This window comes from Entelurus aequoreus, linkage group LG18, assembly GCF_033978785.1.
Source record: "Entelurus aequoreus isolate RoL-2023_Sb linkage group LG18, RoL_Eaeq_v1.1, whole genome shotgun sequence".
In the NCBI taxonomy this organism is placed as follows: domain Eukaryota; kingdom Metazoa; phylum Chordata; class Actinopteri; order Syngnathiformes; family Syngnathidae; genus Entelurus; species Entelurus aequoreus.
The window spans coordinates 33,689,549-33,704,548 of record NC_084748.1 but is presented as its reverse complement, the minus strand read 5'-3'; the positions used below and the strand labels follow the sequence as shown (position 1 = coordinate 33,704,548).

Below are 15,000 nucleotides of genomic sequence, written 5' to 3'. Positions count from 1 at the left end.
TGGTAGAAATTGACCCAAACATCCTTGCGCGAGTCGGCGGTCAGCGGTTCTACCACACAACATTTCCACAATGAAACCCCAGTGGTTGCTTTAACCAGCACAAGTCACTACATAACAATTTCAGCCTCATCTGAAGTAAAAAAAAAGGCCTTACTTTTAACTTTTATGATTCGTGGAAATGTGCTTTCAACTGTGAAGAAGTCGCTCTTAGTGTGTGCAAAGAAGAGTCCTGCTTTACCAACAAACTTTCACAAAAAGATGAGGAGACAATGAAACGGTAAGTAAAGACAGTAGGTTAGAAATGTGTAAATGATACCTTAGCAATCAATGTTTGCTCAATTTTTTTGTGTAGCTAGCTTAGCCTTCTAATATAAGCCCACCGCGTCACCTTCCTACTACAAAATAAAAAATGATTTTCCAAAAAACTAATTTTAATTGTATCAGTGCCTTACTGTGTTTGGCAATGGACGAGTTAGTAATATAGTCCGTTTTTCCGTTAGCGATGTAGCCTGTAGCGTGGCTCACCGACTTGAGCCTCTATTGTTTAAAAGGGCTGGAAGCAGCAATGAAAGTATTAACATGATATAAAATAGAAAAATATCAATATATACATGGATATGTCCAGGATTTAGCATTGGAGGGATAAAGACTGGGTAGAAGTTTAACCTTGGCCAGCATATGGTACCAGATTTGCAGCTGGGTATCCTTCCTTCTTTCGTTTTTATACATCCCTCCGCCTCGTTTTTCTCCTTGAGCCGACAACATCTAACAACTGCGCCTCTCAAAACAAAACCTTTTAGGAGGTAGCCAAAATGGTCTTTAAAGCAAAATCTATGCAAAATTTTGACAGAAAGACCCATCCTTACATGCAATGTAGATCAAAATGAGGTGTCTTAAAATTAGAAAAACAAATCATCTCATTGCTATCTTGTTTTCTTACACTTTCGTGTCTCATTTGCAAGTATTAAGTAATGGACTTTTAATGCAGTTGCAAATGCAAAACGTTAGAGGGCAGTAATGTCTTAGTCAGGAAGTAGTCTTTGCCATTGAGTTGAATGTCCCCGACTTGTCTTTTGTTAAGTCCTACAAAGTGTTTACACTGTAAGTCAGGGGTGTCCAAACTTTTTCCACTGAGGGCCGCACACTGAAAAATCAAAGCAAGCGGGGGCCATTTTGATATTTTTTATTTTAAAAACCAATACAATATATGTATAAAAAAGATACATTTAGGCCTCCACTCAGACTTGATCCCGGGGACCCCAAAAGGTTTTGGTCAAAAAAAATATTACAAATGTGTCATTATTTAGTATTATTATTATTATTATTATTATTCAAGGTTTAAATCTCTAGATCAACATTAGGTCTATCTGTCAATATAACGCTTTTAAAGATTTGAGTTGTATGCCATTTTTGGCAAGGAAAACTGTGTTTTTTTATGGAAAAAAACACAAAATATGCAATATTTTCCCCCAATAAAATTTTTAAGTGGAATATTTGAGATTATATAATAATTGAAGTCTTAAAAAGGTCAATAACTCATAACAACATTGATTTTAATTTATTATTTTTTTGAGCAATGACAATTAAAACAAAAAAAAGTCCCACTAAAATTATTGGGGATCCAAAAGGGTACTGCTCAGTAAAGTTTAAAAAAATAAATCCAACATTTTTTTTTACTTTTACCACAATAGTCTCAAGATCAACTTCAAATCTATCCATCAATTATAAGTTTTATTGTTGTTTATGTTTTTGTTTGTTCGTTTTAGGCCCTTCTTTAAAAAACTTTGTTTTTTAAATGGCAACCAAAAAATATGCAACATTTCCCCCCCCAAAATATCTCAAAGTGGAATATTCAATGTGAAGTAAATAGAGCCTTGAATAGGTCAATAATTCATAATGACATTGATTTTGATTCATTATTATTTTTTAAAGAAAGTAACAGCCTGCATGGCAGCTTTGTGTTATTAGAGTAAATAATGCAACATTTTCTTGTTACATTTCACCTGTTTGCTCTTTTATACCACTTTTTATGTTTTTTATTTTTTTTTCATCGTATTTTTAGAATGTGCTGTGGGGTCGTTAAAAAATTACCTGCGGGCCGCAAATGGCCCCCGGGCCGCACTTTGGACACCCCTGCTGTAAGTATTCTACTTTTTACACACCAGCTGTAGATTCTGAGGGAATCTGAGGGATCTGAGCCAAGGATGTCATAGTGGCTTGTGCAGCCCTTTGAGACACTTGTGATTTAGGGCTATATAAATAAACTTTGATTGATTGATTGATTGTAAGGTGAAGGTAAGGTGGTTTTCATAACCAAATTTGGAGGTGCTGAGCACGCAATGTACTGTAAAATCGCCAATGCTAATCGGTAGCCTGGGTATGACAAATCCAAACTAGTGTAGCCTTAATGTACTTTTGAGCACCTTTTTTTCTTGCTTTGTTGGCATGGAAAATTGCAACATTACCCAGAGGCACTTCCAGCTGAGTCCGCTCTCAGTGCTTGACTGTTTGTTTCCCGGCCAAGTGCTTGAGTCGGTGCTGCAAAACAAAAGGTATGGAAATAAGGCACAATTGGATTTTACGTGAATGTTACTTGAATCTGTAATAAAGACGGACTTTGGTCGGTACCTACTGTATAAAATTACCAAATTTGGTAGTTATTCCTGGTAAGGAGCCCGCTCCAGTATGACACACATTTGACATATTTGACTAGTCATTCCTACATCCAATTGAAGCTTAAGGTGTTGGCTTGTTATCCTTTCATTTTCCACCTCGTTGTAGCAATGAGGTAATTCAGTATCAAAGTCACTCTGACACATTGGGACTACCAACCTCATCACGATGACACACCTTTTAATGGGATTTTTTTTTGGAGTTGACAAATACATAAATGAATACGTCTTAACACAAAATGAGAACTAAATATGAACATTTTAGGCCAGTCTGCTGTATATGTGTTTACAGTACATGTATGAATATATGAGTACATATGACAACTAATACCAAATGGAATTTCTTGCTATAGCATCAACACTAACGGTCGTGTAACAACTAGGGGTGTGCTGATACAACTTTTTTTTTTTACATCCGATTTGATACCAATATCGGTCAGATACCATATCAGCACGAATCATACACACTTTTATTATTTCCTACTGTGGAATGTTAACAAAACCTATTTATTACCCACTGTCTGGAATTTACTTATGCTGTCTTCAGGTTGAGGTGGAGTGGTAATTGTTTTCGGCAGCACCTAGTGGCAACAATTGTCAAGGTGATTACGCAGTGAGTTGAATGATGCGGACACATTTGTTACTGGTAACTTTGTATCTGTAAGTCGGATGAAACTATAGTTATTTGAAACGTATTTATACTTTATACCGTATATTATATATTTAGGTTGCAGTATTGTTCAATGAATAGCTCACTGGGTGCTATTGTGTGCTTAGCTGTTGTGTAGTTGCTAGCTCCTAGTAGCCATGTTTATCTTTTGTAAACTATCAGGTTCAAACACTGATGATAATAATAAATGATAAATGGGTTATACTTGTATAGCGCTTTTCTACCTTCAAGGTACTCAAAGCGCTTTGACAGTATTTCCACATTCACCCATTCACACACACATTCACACACTGATGGAGGGAGCTGCCATGCAAGGCGCTAACCAGCAGCCATCAGGAGCAAGGGTGAATGAAGTGTCTTGCCCAAGGACACAACGGACGTGACTAGGATGGTAGAAGGTGGGGATTGAACCCCAGTAACCGGCAACCTTCCGATTGCTGGCACAGCCACTCTACCAACTTCGCCACGCTGACATCTATTAAACAGACAAGAAGCAAGGAATCATGCAGAGACAGAGTTCAATTTTGCCCAATGAGGAGAGACGTTTGGGCTGTACTCTAGTTACAGAAACAACCTACGCTCTAAAGTCCAGCCCACGTGCTCCTGTATTTATTTGGGAGGTCCCTGGTTACATCACTGAGGCTGCAGCTGAAGGAAGGGGGTTAATTTCAGCAGCCCCTGTTAGACACAATATATGATTATTCAGAAATGCAAATGTGATGACACTCGTGATATCGCCCTGTCTCTGCTTTGTCTGCGTCACGGTACTCGATGTTCGTCCTTGGCAGTCAGCAGGCCGGTTCTGGACACAAACACTGATACGAGACGACTCGCTTTGCACAGATAGAAAAGCACAACTTCAGCATAATTGATAATAACTACAACAACGGCCTTTAAGCATAAGAGTTGTGTGATAACTTAGACATAATTATTCTAACATAAACGACTTCACTAAAATACAAAACGTGCTCATAAGAGGACATTTAAATTTGAACTGGCTGTCAAGCTTTGCACACAAGGACTACTTATGTTGGTGCATTTCTATCGGAGATTTAAGACTTTTTTTTTTTAGTTTTTTTTTTGGCTTATGTCGGACCGATATCCGAGACACCCTACAGTAGTAACAACTATTTAGCTAGCTAATAACAATGTAAACTATAGTGTTCCCGTCACACATTTAAGGGTATACATTGTTTGGTTATAAAAGTGGTTGTGGAAAAGCCTATAAAGGACAGATACAGAGGAGCTGAATATTTACACATTGATGTAAAAAAAAACAAAAAGAGAAGACTATGTAGGAGATAGGGGTGCTGAAAAAAATGTATTCACACCCGTATTGTGATTCTTATTTATTCCAATTCAGAATCGATTCATAATTTTCATGAATCAATAAAAATATTTTTTTAAGAATACATTTTTTAAATGATGTTTTTTTACTTACTCGCTGTGTTTATAAGTCATATGTCAGCAGTAACCTGTTTTAAACAGATCCTTATAGAATTGTTATACCAAATAATATATTGCAAAAATCGGCAAATTGTTTTACATCGAGAATCAAATCTGAATCAAATCGCCCCAAGAATTGGGATGAAACTGAATCCTGAATTGTTGTATCAAAGGAGCCATGAATCTGGCCAGAAATGGTACTGCAATCACGGTCAAAATTCAGTAGTCCCCTCCCTCTCTCCCTGACTGAGGTTGCCAGATACGCAACCGAATCCAGCTCGATCAACTGGGTTAGTCCAAGGAACTTCAACCTTCCACTGCTTCTTACTAGAGGTTGAGGTGCTGGGACCCGAAGAGCTGAATAGACAAGCCTTTTGTCAATAACAAATCTCTAACCAACACATTTTAAGCAGAAATTAGGCTATTTTCAGGAATAGTACGTCATGCCTGTGTACAATATCACAATAGATGGCAATCATATGGTTATTGTCAGTACTATCAGAAAAACAAAGACTAAAACAAACTACAACCAACACTAGCAGTGGTTATACTGGTGAAAATAAGTAGAGCATGCTTAGTAGCGTAATGTATGCTCAAAACTAAAGAGGAGACATTTTACCAATGAATGCCTATAGGCTACTGTTTCAAACGTTTCAGATTGCCATATAACTTGGTAGATGTAGTCCACAATATGCAAACACGAATGAGGAATTCCTTTATCATGTGATTTGGCTGTCTCCATACGTTTCACATTGCCATGACAGCCGTGCTAATGTTGAACCCATTTCCTCAGCGTATCAGCATATTGAGAACGAAATAGGCACTGACACTAGCCATATCCGCATAGGTTTTATTTGTCGAATATATATTTTGCCCTGTCAGTTGGATGACACATCGACATACAGGCTAACGGGCATATATATCCCCCGTTAGCCTGTATGTCGATGTGTCATTGACCGGGCTAGCATGCTAAGCATTTGTTGCACAAACATACTAGCTTGGTTAGACAAGATAATAGACTGTATTGGACAATATAGTTTACATACGAAATGTCCATTTCATCAAGGAGGAAATTAGCAACTTTGGCGTCAGATGAAAAAATCTTCTCTGCCTTCAATCGTCTCCATCTTTCAAATGTCATCCCCGATTCAAATCCTCGTTTTGTTCCTGCCTTTGTCATGAATAAGTTGAAAATTGTAACCATTTAGATTTACTAAGGTCTGACATGTTTAGTAACTTTACCAGTGGCAGTAAGTAGACGAAGACGGCGGTGCTTGACTGGCAACCTGGATGTAACACACTCACAGACTTTCTAATTGGTCAAACGGTAGAGGGCGGGACATCGAAATGAAAACAATAACAAGATTTCGGGGCTGTAAATCTAATTTTGAAATGAGCATATCCCGGCTGAACTACTGTCCAAAATGTCTTGGTATCCTGGAGCATTCAAAGTTCATTTCACTGGAACTAAGGGGCCGAGCCCAACTCCAGATTGCAGGTATACTGTGCATCACGCAGTATGTGGGATGGTGTCATCGAAAAACCAAAACAAACATTAGCTTATGGCCGTCACCAGTCAGGTGTTCTGGAGAGGAGGTGAACGTAAGAGAGAGCGAGGTGAGTTCAAGTGCACTCAGGTGGTCCTGTCAATCCCGGGGGCAGATGTGAAAAAAACACTCTCCTACTTAGTGTCACAAGACTCATTTGAAGTGTGTGTTTGTCGGATGATGATGATGATGGCGGAAGGGGGAGGAGAAGAGTGGGGGGTGGGAGGGGGGCTTACCGCAATGTTCCTCTGGGCTTGTTTTGGTTCCACATTGCTGCCAAGCCTAACAAGTCAAGGAAGCGTCTCTTGCAGTCGTCGAGACGACAGCGGTCTCCAGGGAAATCTGCAAGGATCACAAAGACAGTCTTGGTGTCGAGGATCAAAAACGATTTGGCTTTTTTTTTTTTCTCCTTTTTTTTTTTTAGGTGGGTTGTGGGGGCTGCAGGCAATGCATCACACCTAATTAAACACGCTAAAAGCGATTCACACTCAATCAAGCACCGTGGAGTTCGCTTCACAACTCAGGACGCGCTAATGTGGCTCATTAATGACAATAACAGGAACTCGTACGCGGTGGAGGGGGGGGGGGGACAGGAAGTAAAACTGGCAGCGACTCGTCCTATCGGGACAAAGTCAACAGTTGAACGACGCACAAAGTACAAAATGGAGTTTGTTGTTTCAAAACGAAATCATCACATACAGAAAAGAATGGGCCGCTCTCAGTGATTTCCAGCGTGGAACTGTCAAAGGATGCCACCTGTGCAACAAATCCAGCCGTGAAATTTCCTCGCTCCTAAATACTCCAAAGTCAACTGTCGGCTTTATTATGAGAAAATTGAAGAGTTTGGGAACGACAGCAACTCAGCCACCGAGTGGTAGGCCACGTAAACTGCCAGGGAGGGGTCAGCGGATGCTGAAGCGCATAGTGGAAAGAATTTCTGCACAGTCAGTTGCTACAGAGCTCCAAACTTCATGTGACCTTCCAATTAGCCCACGTACAGTACGCAGAGAGCTTCATGGAATGGGTTTCCATGGCCGAGCAGCTGCATCTAAGCCATACATCATCAAGTCCAATGCAAAGCGTGGCATGCAGTGGTGTGAAGCACGTCGCCACTGGACTCTAGAGCAGTGGAGACGCCTTCTCTGGAGTGATGAATCATGCTTTTCCATCTGGCAATCTGATGGACAAGTCTGGGTTTGGAGGTTGCCAGGGGAACGGTACATTTCGGACTGCATTGTGCCGAGTGTGAAATTTGGTGGAGGAGGAATTATGGTGCACAGGAGTTGGGCTTGGCCCCTTAGTTCCAGTGAAAGGAACTTTGAATGCTCCAGGATACCAAAACATTTTGGACAATTCCATGCTCCCAACCTTGTGGGAACAGTTTGGAGCGGACCCCTTCCTCTTCCAACACGACTGTGCACCAGTGCACAAAGCAAAGTCAATAAAGACATGGATGACAGAGACTGGTGTGGATGAACTTGACTGGCCTGCACGGAGTCCTGACCTGAACCCGATAGAACACCTTTGGGATGAATTAGAACGGAGACTGAGAGCCAGGCCTTCTCGACCAACATCAGTGTGTGACCTCACCAATGCGCTTTTGGAAGAATGGTCGAAAATTCCTATAAACACACTCTGCATCCTTGTGGACAGCCTTCCCAGAAGAGTTGAAACTGTAATAGCTGCAAAAGGTGGACCGACATCATATTGAACCCTATGAGTTAGGAATAGGATGGCACTTCAAGTTCATATGTGAGTCAAGGCAAGTGGCAAAATACTTTTGGCAATATAGTATATATTGGCAGATGCTTGCATTGACATTGTAACCTTGCTAGCAAACACTGGGATCCGAATTTGTGATTGACATAACTGAGGCGTTCCTCAAGGCACCACTTTGAGTCCTCTCCTTTTTGGCAGTTACAATGTTTTCCCTGTAATGTGATTTAGGTCAATAATGAGTTGCTCTAGCTTGTTTATTTCGGATGCAGTTTGTTCTACGTCTTTAATTATACTAGTGGTGTTCCTCAAGGTTCTATTTTAAGCCCTCTATTTTTCCTCATTTGGGCTAATCAACTGGTTCAAAAAGCTTTTGCAGCAGATTCCTTAAAAAACACTTGAGTGATGTCATGGAGAGGACCTTTGACGAGCTTTTTTACAGAAGGGCATTTAAAAACAGCAGAGCGCTCCTGCAACTCAGACAAAATAAATAGACCAAAATCAAATGTCAACTGTAGAGGACGCTAGTATATGTAATAAGACTAATAGTACGGAGAGAATTTTGACCCCTGGGCTCTTAACTTTCTAGAAATGTGGACCTCAAAACAGTTTAGCTGAATATCCCTCATCGAGTTTACAGCCACAACCACTCGGTAAATGTCAACATTTTCGAACAACAGCTCGTTTTTTTTAAGGGCTTGTGACCCTTCCCTATATGCAGATGTGTGTAGGACCCCGCGATATTTGGGGGGCTTCATTTTGCGTGAAGAGGTGTCTGTAAAATGTCAATCAATGAATGACGGTGTTTGTTTTATATGAGATTTTACCACAAATGTATTCCGAGCCCATTCCTGCTCAGTTACTGATAAGAATATAATAGCAAATTTCCTCTGACATTGTCCCTGTTCTCCATGTTATTTTGCAAATTATTGAACAACGTATTTCCCATTAATTTGTTCCGGTCCAAAACCTGAATTAAATTAAATACAAGTTTGAATCATATAGTACAGGGGTTCTTAACTTTTTTGACCTCGGGGCCCAACTTTTCCACGACAGAGGGGCCTGGGGCCCACTCAAATATTACCGCTGAATTAGTAATCCTACTCCTGAATTTAATCGTATTCAATGATTATATCTAAACTACTTACTGTTTCACAGGAGAAACCTTGTCAAATGACATGCAAGCATGTGTTAGTTAGGCTGTTTATAAAATTAAATACTGATCTAGTATACTGCAAAATATGGGATTCATAAAAACTGATAAAAAAAATAAATATACATACAATTATGCAGTGCTAAAATAAATACATTCTGATTAAATTAATAATGATATACACCATCAATAAAAAAATAAATGCAAATAAAAATACAACTTCACCACTTTATTCATAATTTTTGCACTTAAGAAACTAGCTCCAGACTTCTTCTGTTTGTTTGACAGAGGTGGCTAGAGTAGCCAGAAATTGTACTCAAGTAAGAGTACTGTTACTTTGGAGACTTATTACTCAAGTAAAAGTAAGGAGTAGTCACCCAAATATTTACTTGAGTAAAAGTAAAAAGTATGTTGTGAAAAAACTACTCAAGTACTGTGTAACTGATGAGTAACCAGTTCGTTTAAGGATGACGGCAACAAATAATGCACAAAAACATAAAAATAGCAATGAGCAAATTCAGAGCCAGGAATATCTCTTAAGCAACTAAAACAATAATATATATTAAATAATAATACATTAAAATAAAAAAAATTAAGGCAAATTGAGCCACAATAACGTAACAGCACCATAGGCTCAGTAGGCATTCATTGATTAATTGATTGAAACTTGTATTAGTAGATTGCACAGTACAGTACATATTCCGTACAACTGACCACTAAATGGTAACACCCCAATAAGTTTTTCAATGTTAATCAATTACTTAATAAATGACCAAGTCGAGGTGATCTACCTCATATGTACATATACATACACACACATATTATATATATATATATATATATTATGTTTGATATTGTCATTACTGCCACAAGTGGTGGAAAAGTGTATTACAACTGAGTACTGTCGCGGCACCTACGGACGACAGCTGAGAAACAGATACTTTTTTAATGGGCCCCCGCCCTATGGTTACGAAACACTGATATGGTATGAAAATGTGTTCTGTCAAATGATTTATTGTTTTATCAGATTAATGACAAAAAATGGTTTTCGCACAAATAATAAAGTGTGAACAATGTTGTAATGGAGTAAGGGGATTTGGGGGCCTCCAAATAAAATCATGCTTAGGGCCCAGATTTACATTTTAGGAAAAAAAATAAACGACAAAAAAATATAGCAAAATATCACAAAGTAGTAAAAAAAAAGAAAAATGACATTTATTTAACTAAATGAAATAAAAACAACACAGATTTGTCTTTAGTATATGCCTACTTTTTGTAATTACATGACTAATAGTGCCAATTAGTTTTGTTGACGATGTCATCTTGCCTCTTTGTTTAAAATTTCCACAAAGCCTGTTTTCCCTAATTAAATTGCGCTCCTCTCTGCAGATGAGTGACTTCCATAAAAGGTAGCAGATCCATCATTCTTTTACACTTCAAAATTAGTGCAAAGTGGATTCATTTCCAGGAATTTTAAAGCCTCCATGGAAAACACAGAGTCCACTCTTGACTGCACTCCTTCTCCTTTTTGAGCGTGGCCCTCATTTGCATGCCTTACCTTCATTGGCCGCCCTCGGCAGGCAGCCGTGCGCTGATTGGCCGCCAGTGCAGGAGGGGATGAACGCCCTCGCACCAAAACAAGCATAAAAGGCAGAGAGCCGCTTGACAGAAGCCACAGCAGACATGAGCGTGTGAAACGGTCTAAAGTAGAAAAAGAAGACATCCACTTACAACTTTGCTCTCTTCCAAGCCAGTCAGTCAGGTGTCCGCCATGTCTCTGGAGGTGAAGGAGAAGACGCAGGCACGTCTAGTGTTCCTGGGGGCCGCAGGGGTGGGAAAGACCGCCCTGATCCGCCGCTTCCTGCAGGACACATTTGAGCCCAAGCACCGGCGCACGGTGGAGGAGCTGCACAGCAAGGAGTACGACATCGGCGGGGTCAAGGTCACCGTGGAGATCCTGGACACCAGCGGCAGCTACTCCTTCCCCGCCATGCGCAAGCTCTCCATCCAGAACAGCGACGCCTTCGCGCTGGTCTACGCCGTGGACGACCCCGAGTCGCTGGAGGCGGTCAAAAGCCTCCGGGACGAGATCCTGGAGATCAAGGAGGACAAGTACACGCCCATGGTGGTGGTGGGCAACAAGACGGACCGCCAGCAGGAGCGGCGGGTGTCCGGCGAGGACGTCCTGTCCACGGTGGAGAAGGACTGGAACTGCAGCTACCTGGAGGCCTCGGCCAAGGACAACGCCAACGTGGTGGAGGTGTTCAAGGAGCTCCTGCAGCAGACCAACCTGCCCAGCCGCCTCAGCCCCGCTCTGCGCAGACGCAGGGAGACTTTCCCCAAAGACACCGGCTTCAGGCCTCCTATGAACAAGACCAACAGCTGCATTCTGTCATAACACCTGTTGACTTTCCTGGAGGGACAAAAGGTGAAGAGTCGGAGTGGGCGTCAAGTGAGGGACACGCCGATCGCTCTCCAAAAGGACACTTCTTGACACACGGCTGAAGGAGACCGCACAAATATGAAAGGCGCACTAAATATTCCTCCGATGTTGTTGTGATTAGTCGTGTTTGCCGCTTATTAAACGGTGACATTCTGCACCTGCTGTTAAGATCAATGTGAGGCTTTTAGACATCACGTGAATTAGGGTTCTTTATATGGTTGTTTCATACATTTGTGCAGTTTGACTCTGTCGCAACATCATGTTTACATATTTTATGGACTGGAGCCTATCCCACTCAGCCCCAGTAGTTTGTGATTGTGCATAACAAGTGACATAGACTGTACTTCTGGCAAAGCTCATAAAAAGTGTAGCTCATTTGAATTTTTATTGAATAAAACTCTTTTTATTTAACTTTGTTGTTGTTGTTGTTTTTTGAAAACATCGCACACATGTAAGTGGAATTTGGACCTAAAGATGTAATAAAAACAATTTGGATTTGGCACATTTAGATTTTTATTTATAAATGAAAACTAAAAACAACATATATATAAAACAAATGTAAAAAAATAAAAAAAATATATACAAACATATATAAATATATATATATATATATATATATATATATATATATATATATATATATATATACATAAATACACACATATGTATACATATATACATACATATATTTACATTCATATATACATACACCTATATAGATAAATATAAACATGTTATACATACATATAAAAATACATATACACGCATATATATACATGCATATTTATGCATATATACACACACATATAAACATGTATTCATATATATATATATATATATATATATATATACAGTATATATACACACCTACATATATACATACATACATTCATATATACATGTATACATTCACATATACACATATATACACACATATATATACATGCATATTTATGCATAAATACACACACATACATACATACATTAATATATACATTCATATATACACACATATACTGTATATACATGCATATTTATGCATATATACACACACATATAAACATGTATTCATATATATATATATATATATATATATATATATATATATATACATATATATATATATATATACATACATACACACAAACATATATGTATACATACATGCAGTATGTATACACATGTACATACATATATATACACATACTGTATATACATACATATATTCATACATATATACAAACATATATACATACATGTATACACATACATACATATATATAAATCACATATATACATACATATATACCCTACATATATACATACATACATTCATATATACATGTATACATTCACATATACACACATATATACATACATACATATATATATATATATATATATATATATATATATATATATATATATATATATATACATATACATACATACATACATACATACATACATACATATATATCTATATATATATATATATATATATATATATATATATATATATATATATATATATATATATATATATATATATATATATATATATATAAATATATATATATACATATTTATACATATACATGTATACAAACATCAATCAATCAATGTTTATTTATATAGCCCTAAATCACAAGTGTCTCAAAGGGCTGTACAAGCCACAACGACATCCTCGGTACAGAGCCCACATACGGGCAAGGAAAAACTCACCCCAGTGGGACGTCGGTGAATGACTATGAGAAACCTTGGAGAGGACCGCATATGTGGGTAACCCCCCCCCTCTAGGGGAGACCGAAAGCAACGGATGTCGAGTGGGTCTGACATAACATTGTGAAAGTCCAGTCCACAGTGGATCCAACACATCAGCGAGAGTCCAGTCCATAGTGGGGCCAACAGGAAACCATCCCGAGCGGAGACGGGTCAGCAGCGCAGAGATGTCCCCAACCGATGCACAGGCTAGTGGTCCACCCGGGGTCCCGGCTCTGGACAGCCAGCACTTCATCCATGGTCACCGGACCTATGCAACTCCCCCTCGCAAGGGACAGGGGAGAAGAGGAGAGAAGAAAAGAAACGGCAGATCAACTGGTCTAAAAAAGGGGGGGTCTATTTAAAGGCTAGATTATACAAATGAGTTTTAAGATGGGACTTAAATGCTTCTACTGAGGTAGCATCTCTAACTGTTACCGGGAGGGCATTCCATAGTACTGGAGCCCGAATAGAAAACGCTCTATAGCCCGCAGACTTTTTTTTGGCTCTGGGAATCACTAATAAGCCGGAGTTCTTTGAACGCAGATTTCTTGTCGGGACATATGGTACAATACAATCGGCGAGATAGGCTGGAGCTAAACCGTGTAATATTTTATACGTAAGTAGTAAAACCTTAAAGTCGCATCTTAAGTGCACAGGAAGCCAGTGCAAGTGAGCCAGTATAGGCGTAATATGATCAAACCTTCTTGTTTTTGTCAAAAGTCTTGCAGCCGCATTTTGTACCAACTGTAATCTTTTAATGCTAGACATAGAGAGGCCCGAAAATAAAACGTTACAGTAATCGAGACGAGATGTAACGAACGCATGAATAATGATCTCAGCGTCGCTAGTGGACAAGATGGAACGAATTTTAGCGATATTACGGAGATGAAAGAAGGCCGTTTTAGTAACACTCTTAATGTGTGACTCAAACGAGAGAGTTGGGTCGAAGATAATACCCAGATTCTTTACCGAGTCTCCTTGTTTAATTGTTTGGTTGTCAAATGTTAAGGTGGTATTATTAAATAGATGTTGGTGTCTAGCAGGACCGATAATCAAACATATCTATATATATACATGCATATATACATATAAATATATACACACACATATATATATATATATATATATATATATATATATATATATATATATATATATATATATATATATATATATATATATATATATATATATATATATATATATATATATATATATATATATATATATATATACATATACATGTATACAAACATATACACACACACATATATATATATATATACATGCATATATACATAAAAATATATACACACATATATACTACATGTATACACACATATATTCATACATACACACACACACATATAGATTTCGGTCTGGAGACTGGCGAGGCCACTCCAGAACCTTGATATTCTTGGTATGACGAGCCACTCCTTGGTTACCCTGGCTGTGTGCTTGGGGTCATTGTCATGTTGGAAGACCCAGCCACGGCCCATTTTCAATGCTCTGACTGAGTTTTTGGCCAACATCTCAGAATACAAGGCCCCGTTCATCCTCTCCTTAATACAGTGCAGTCGTCCTGTCCC

The 15,000-nt window shown here is 38.7% G+C and overlaps 1 protein-coding gene and 1 long non-coding RNA gene across 2 annotated transcripts in view; one reads left to right on the top strand and one right to left on the bottom strand.

Moving 5' to 3' along the window:
* Positions 1-2,539, bottom strand: part of LOC133633579 (uncharacterized) — a 25,796-nt gene extending 23,257 nt beyond the window's left edge. Inside the window, exon 1 of the long non-coding RNA XR_009821789.1 lies at positions 2,466-2,539. This is a non-coding gene — a long non-coding RNA (uncharacterized LOC133633579). The remainder of the gene's footprint in view (positions 1-2,465) is intronic.
* Positions 2,540-10,866: 8,327 nt separating this feature from the next.
* rasd4 (rasd family member 4) lies at positions 10,867-12,058 on the top strand. The gene has a single exon (XM_062026152.1). The coding sequence runs from the start codon at positions 10,976-10,978 to the stop codon at positions 11,600-11,602; it is 627 nt and encodes a 208-aa protein (XP_061882136.1). The 5' UTR covers positions 10,867-10,975; the 3' UTR covers positions 11,603-12,058.
* Positions 12,059-15,000: the final 2,942 nt, after the last annotated feature.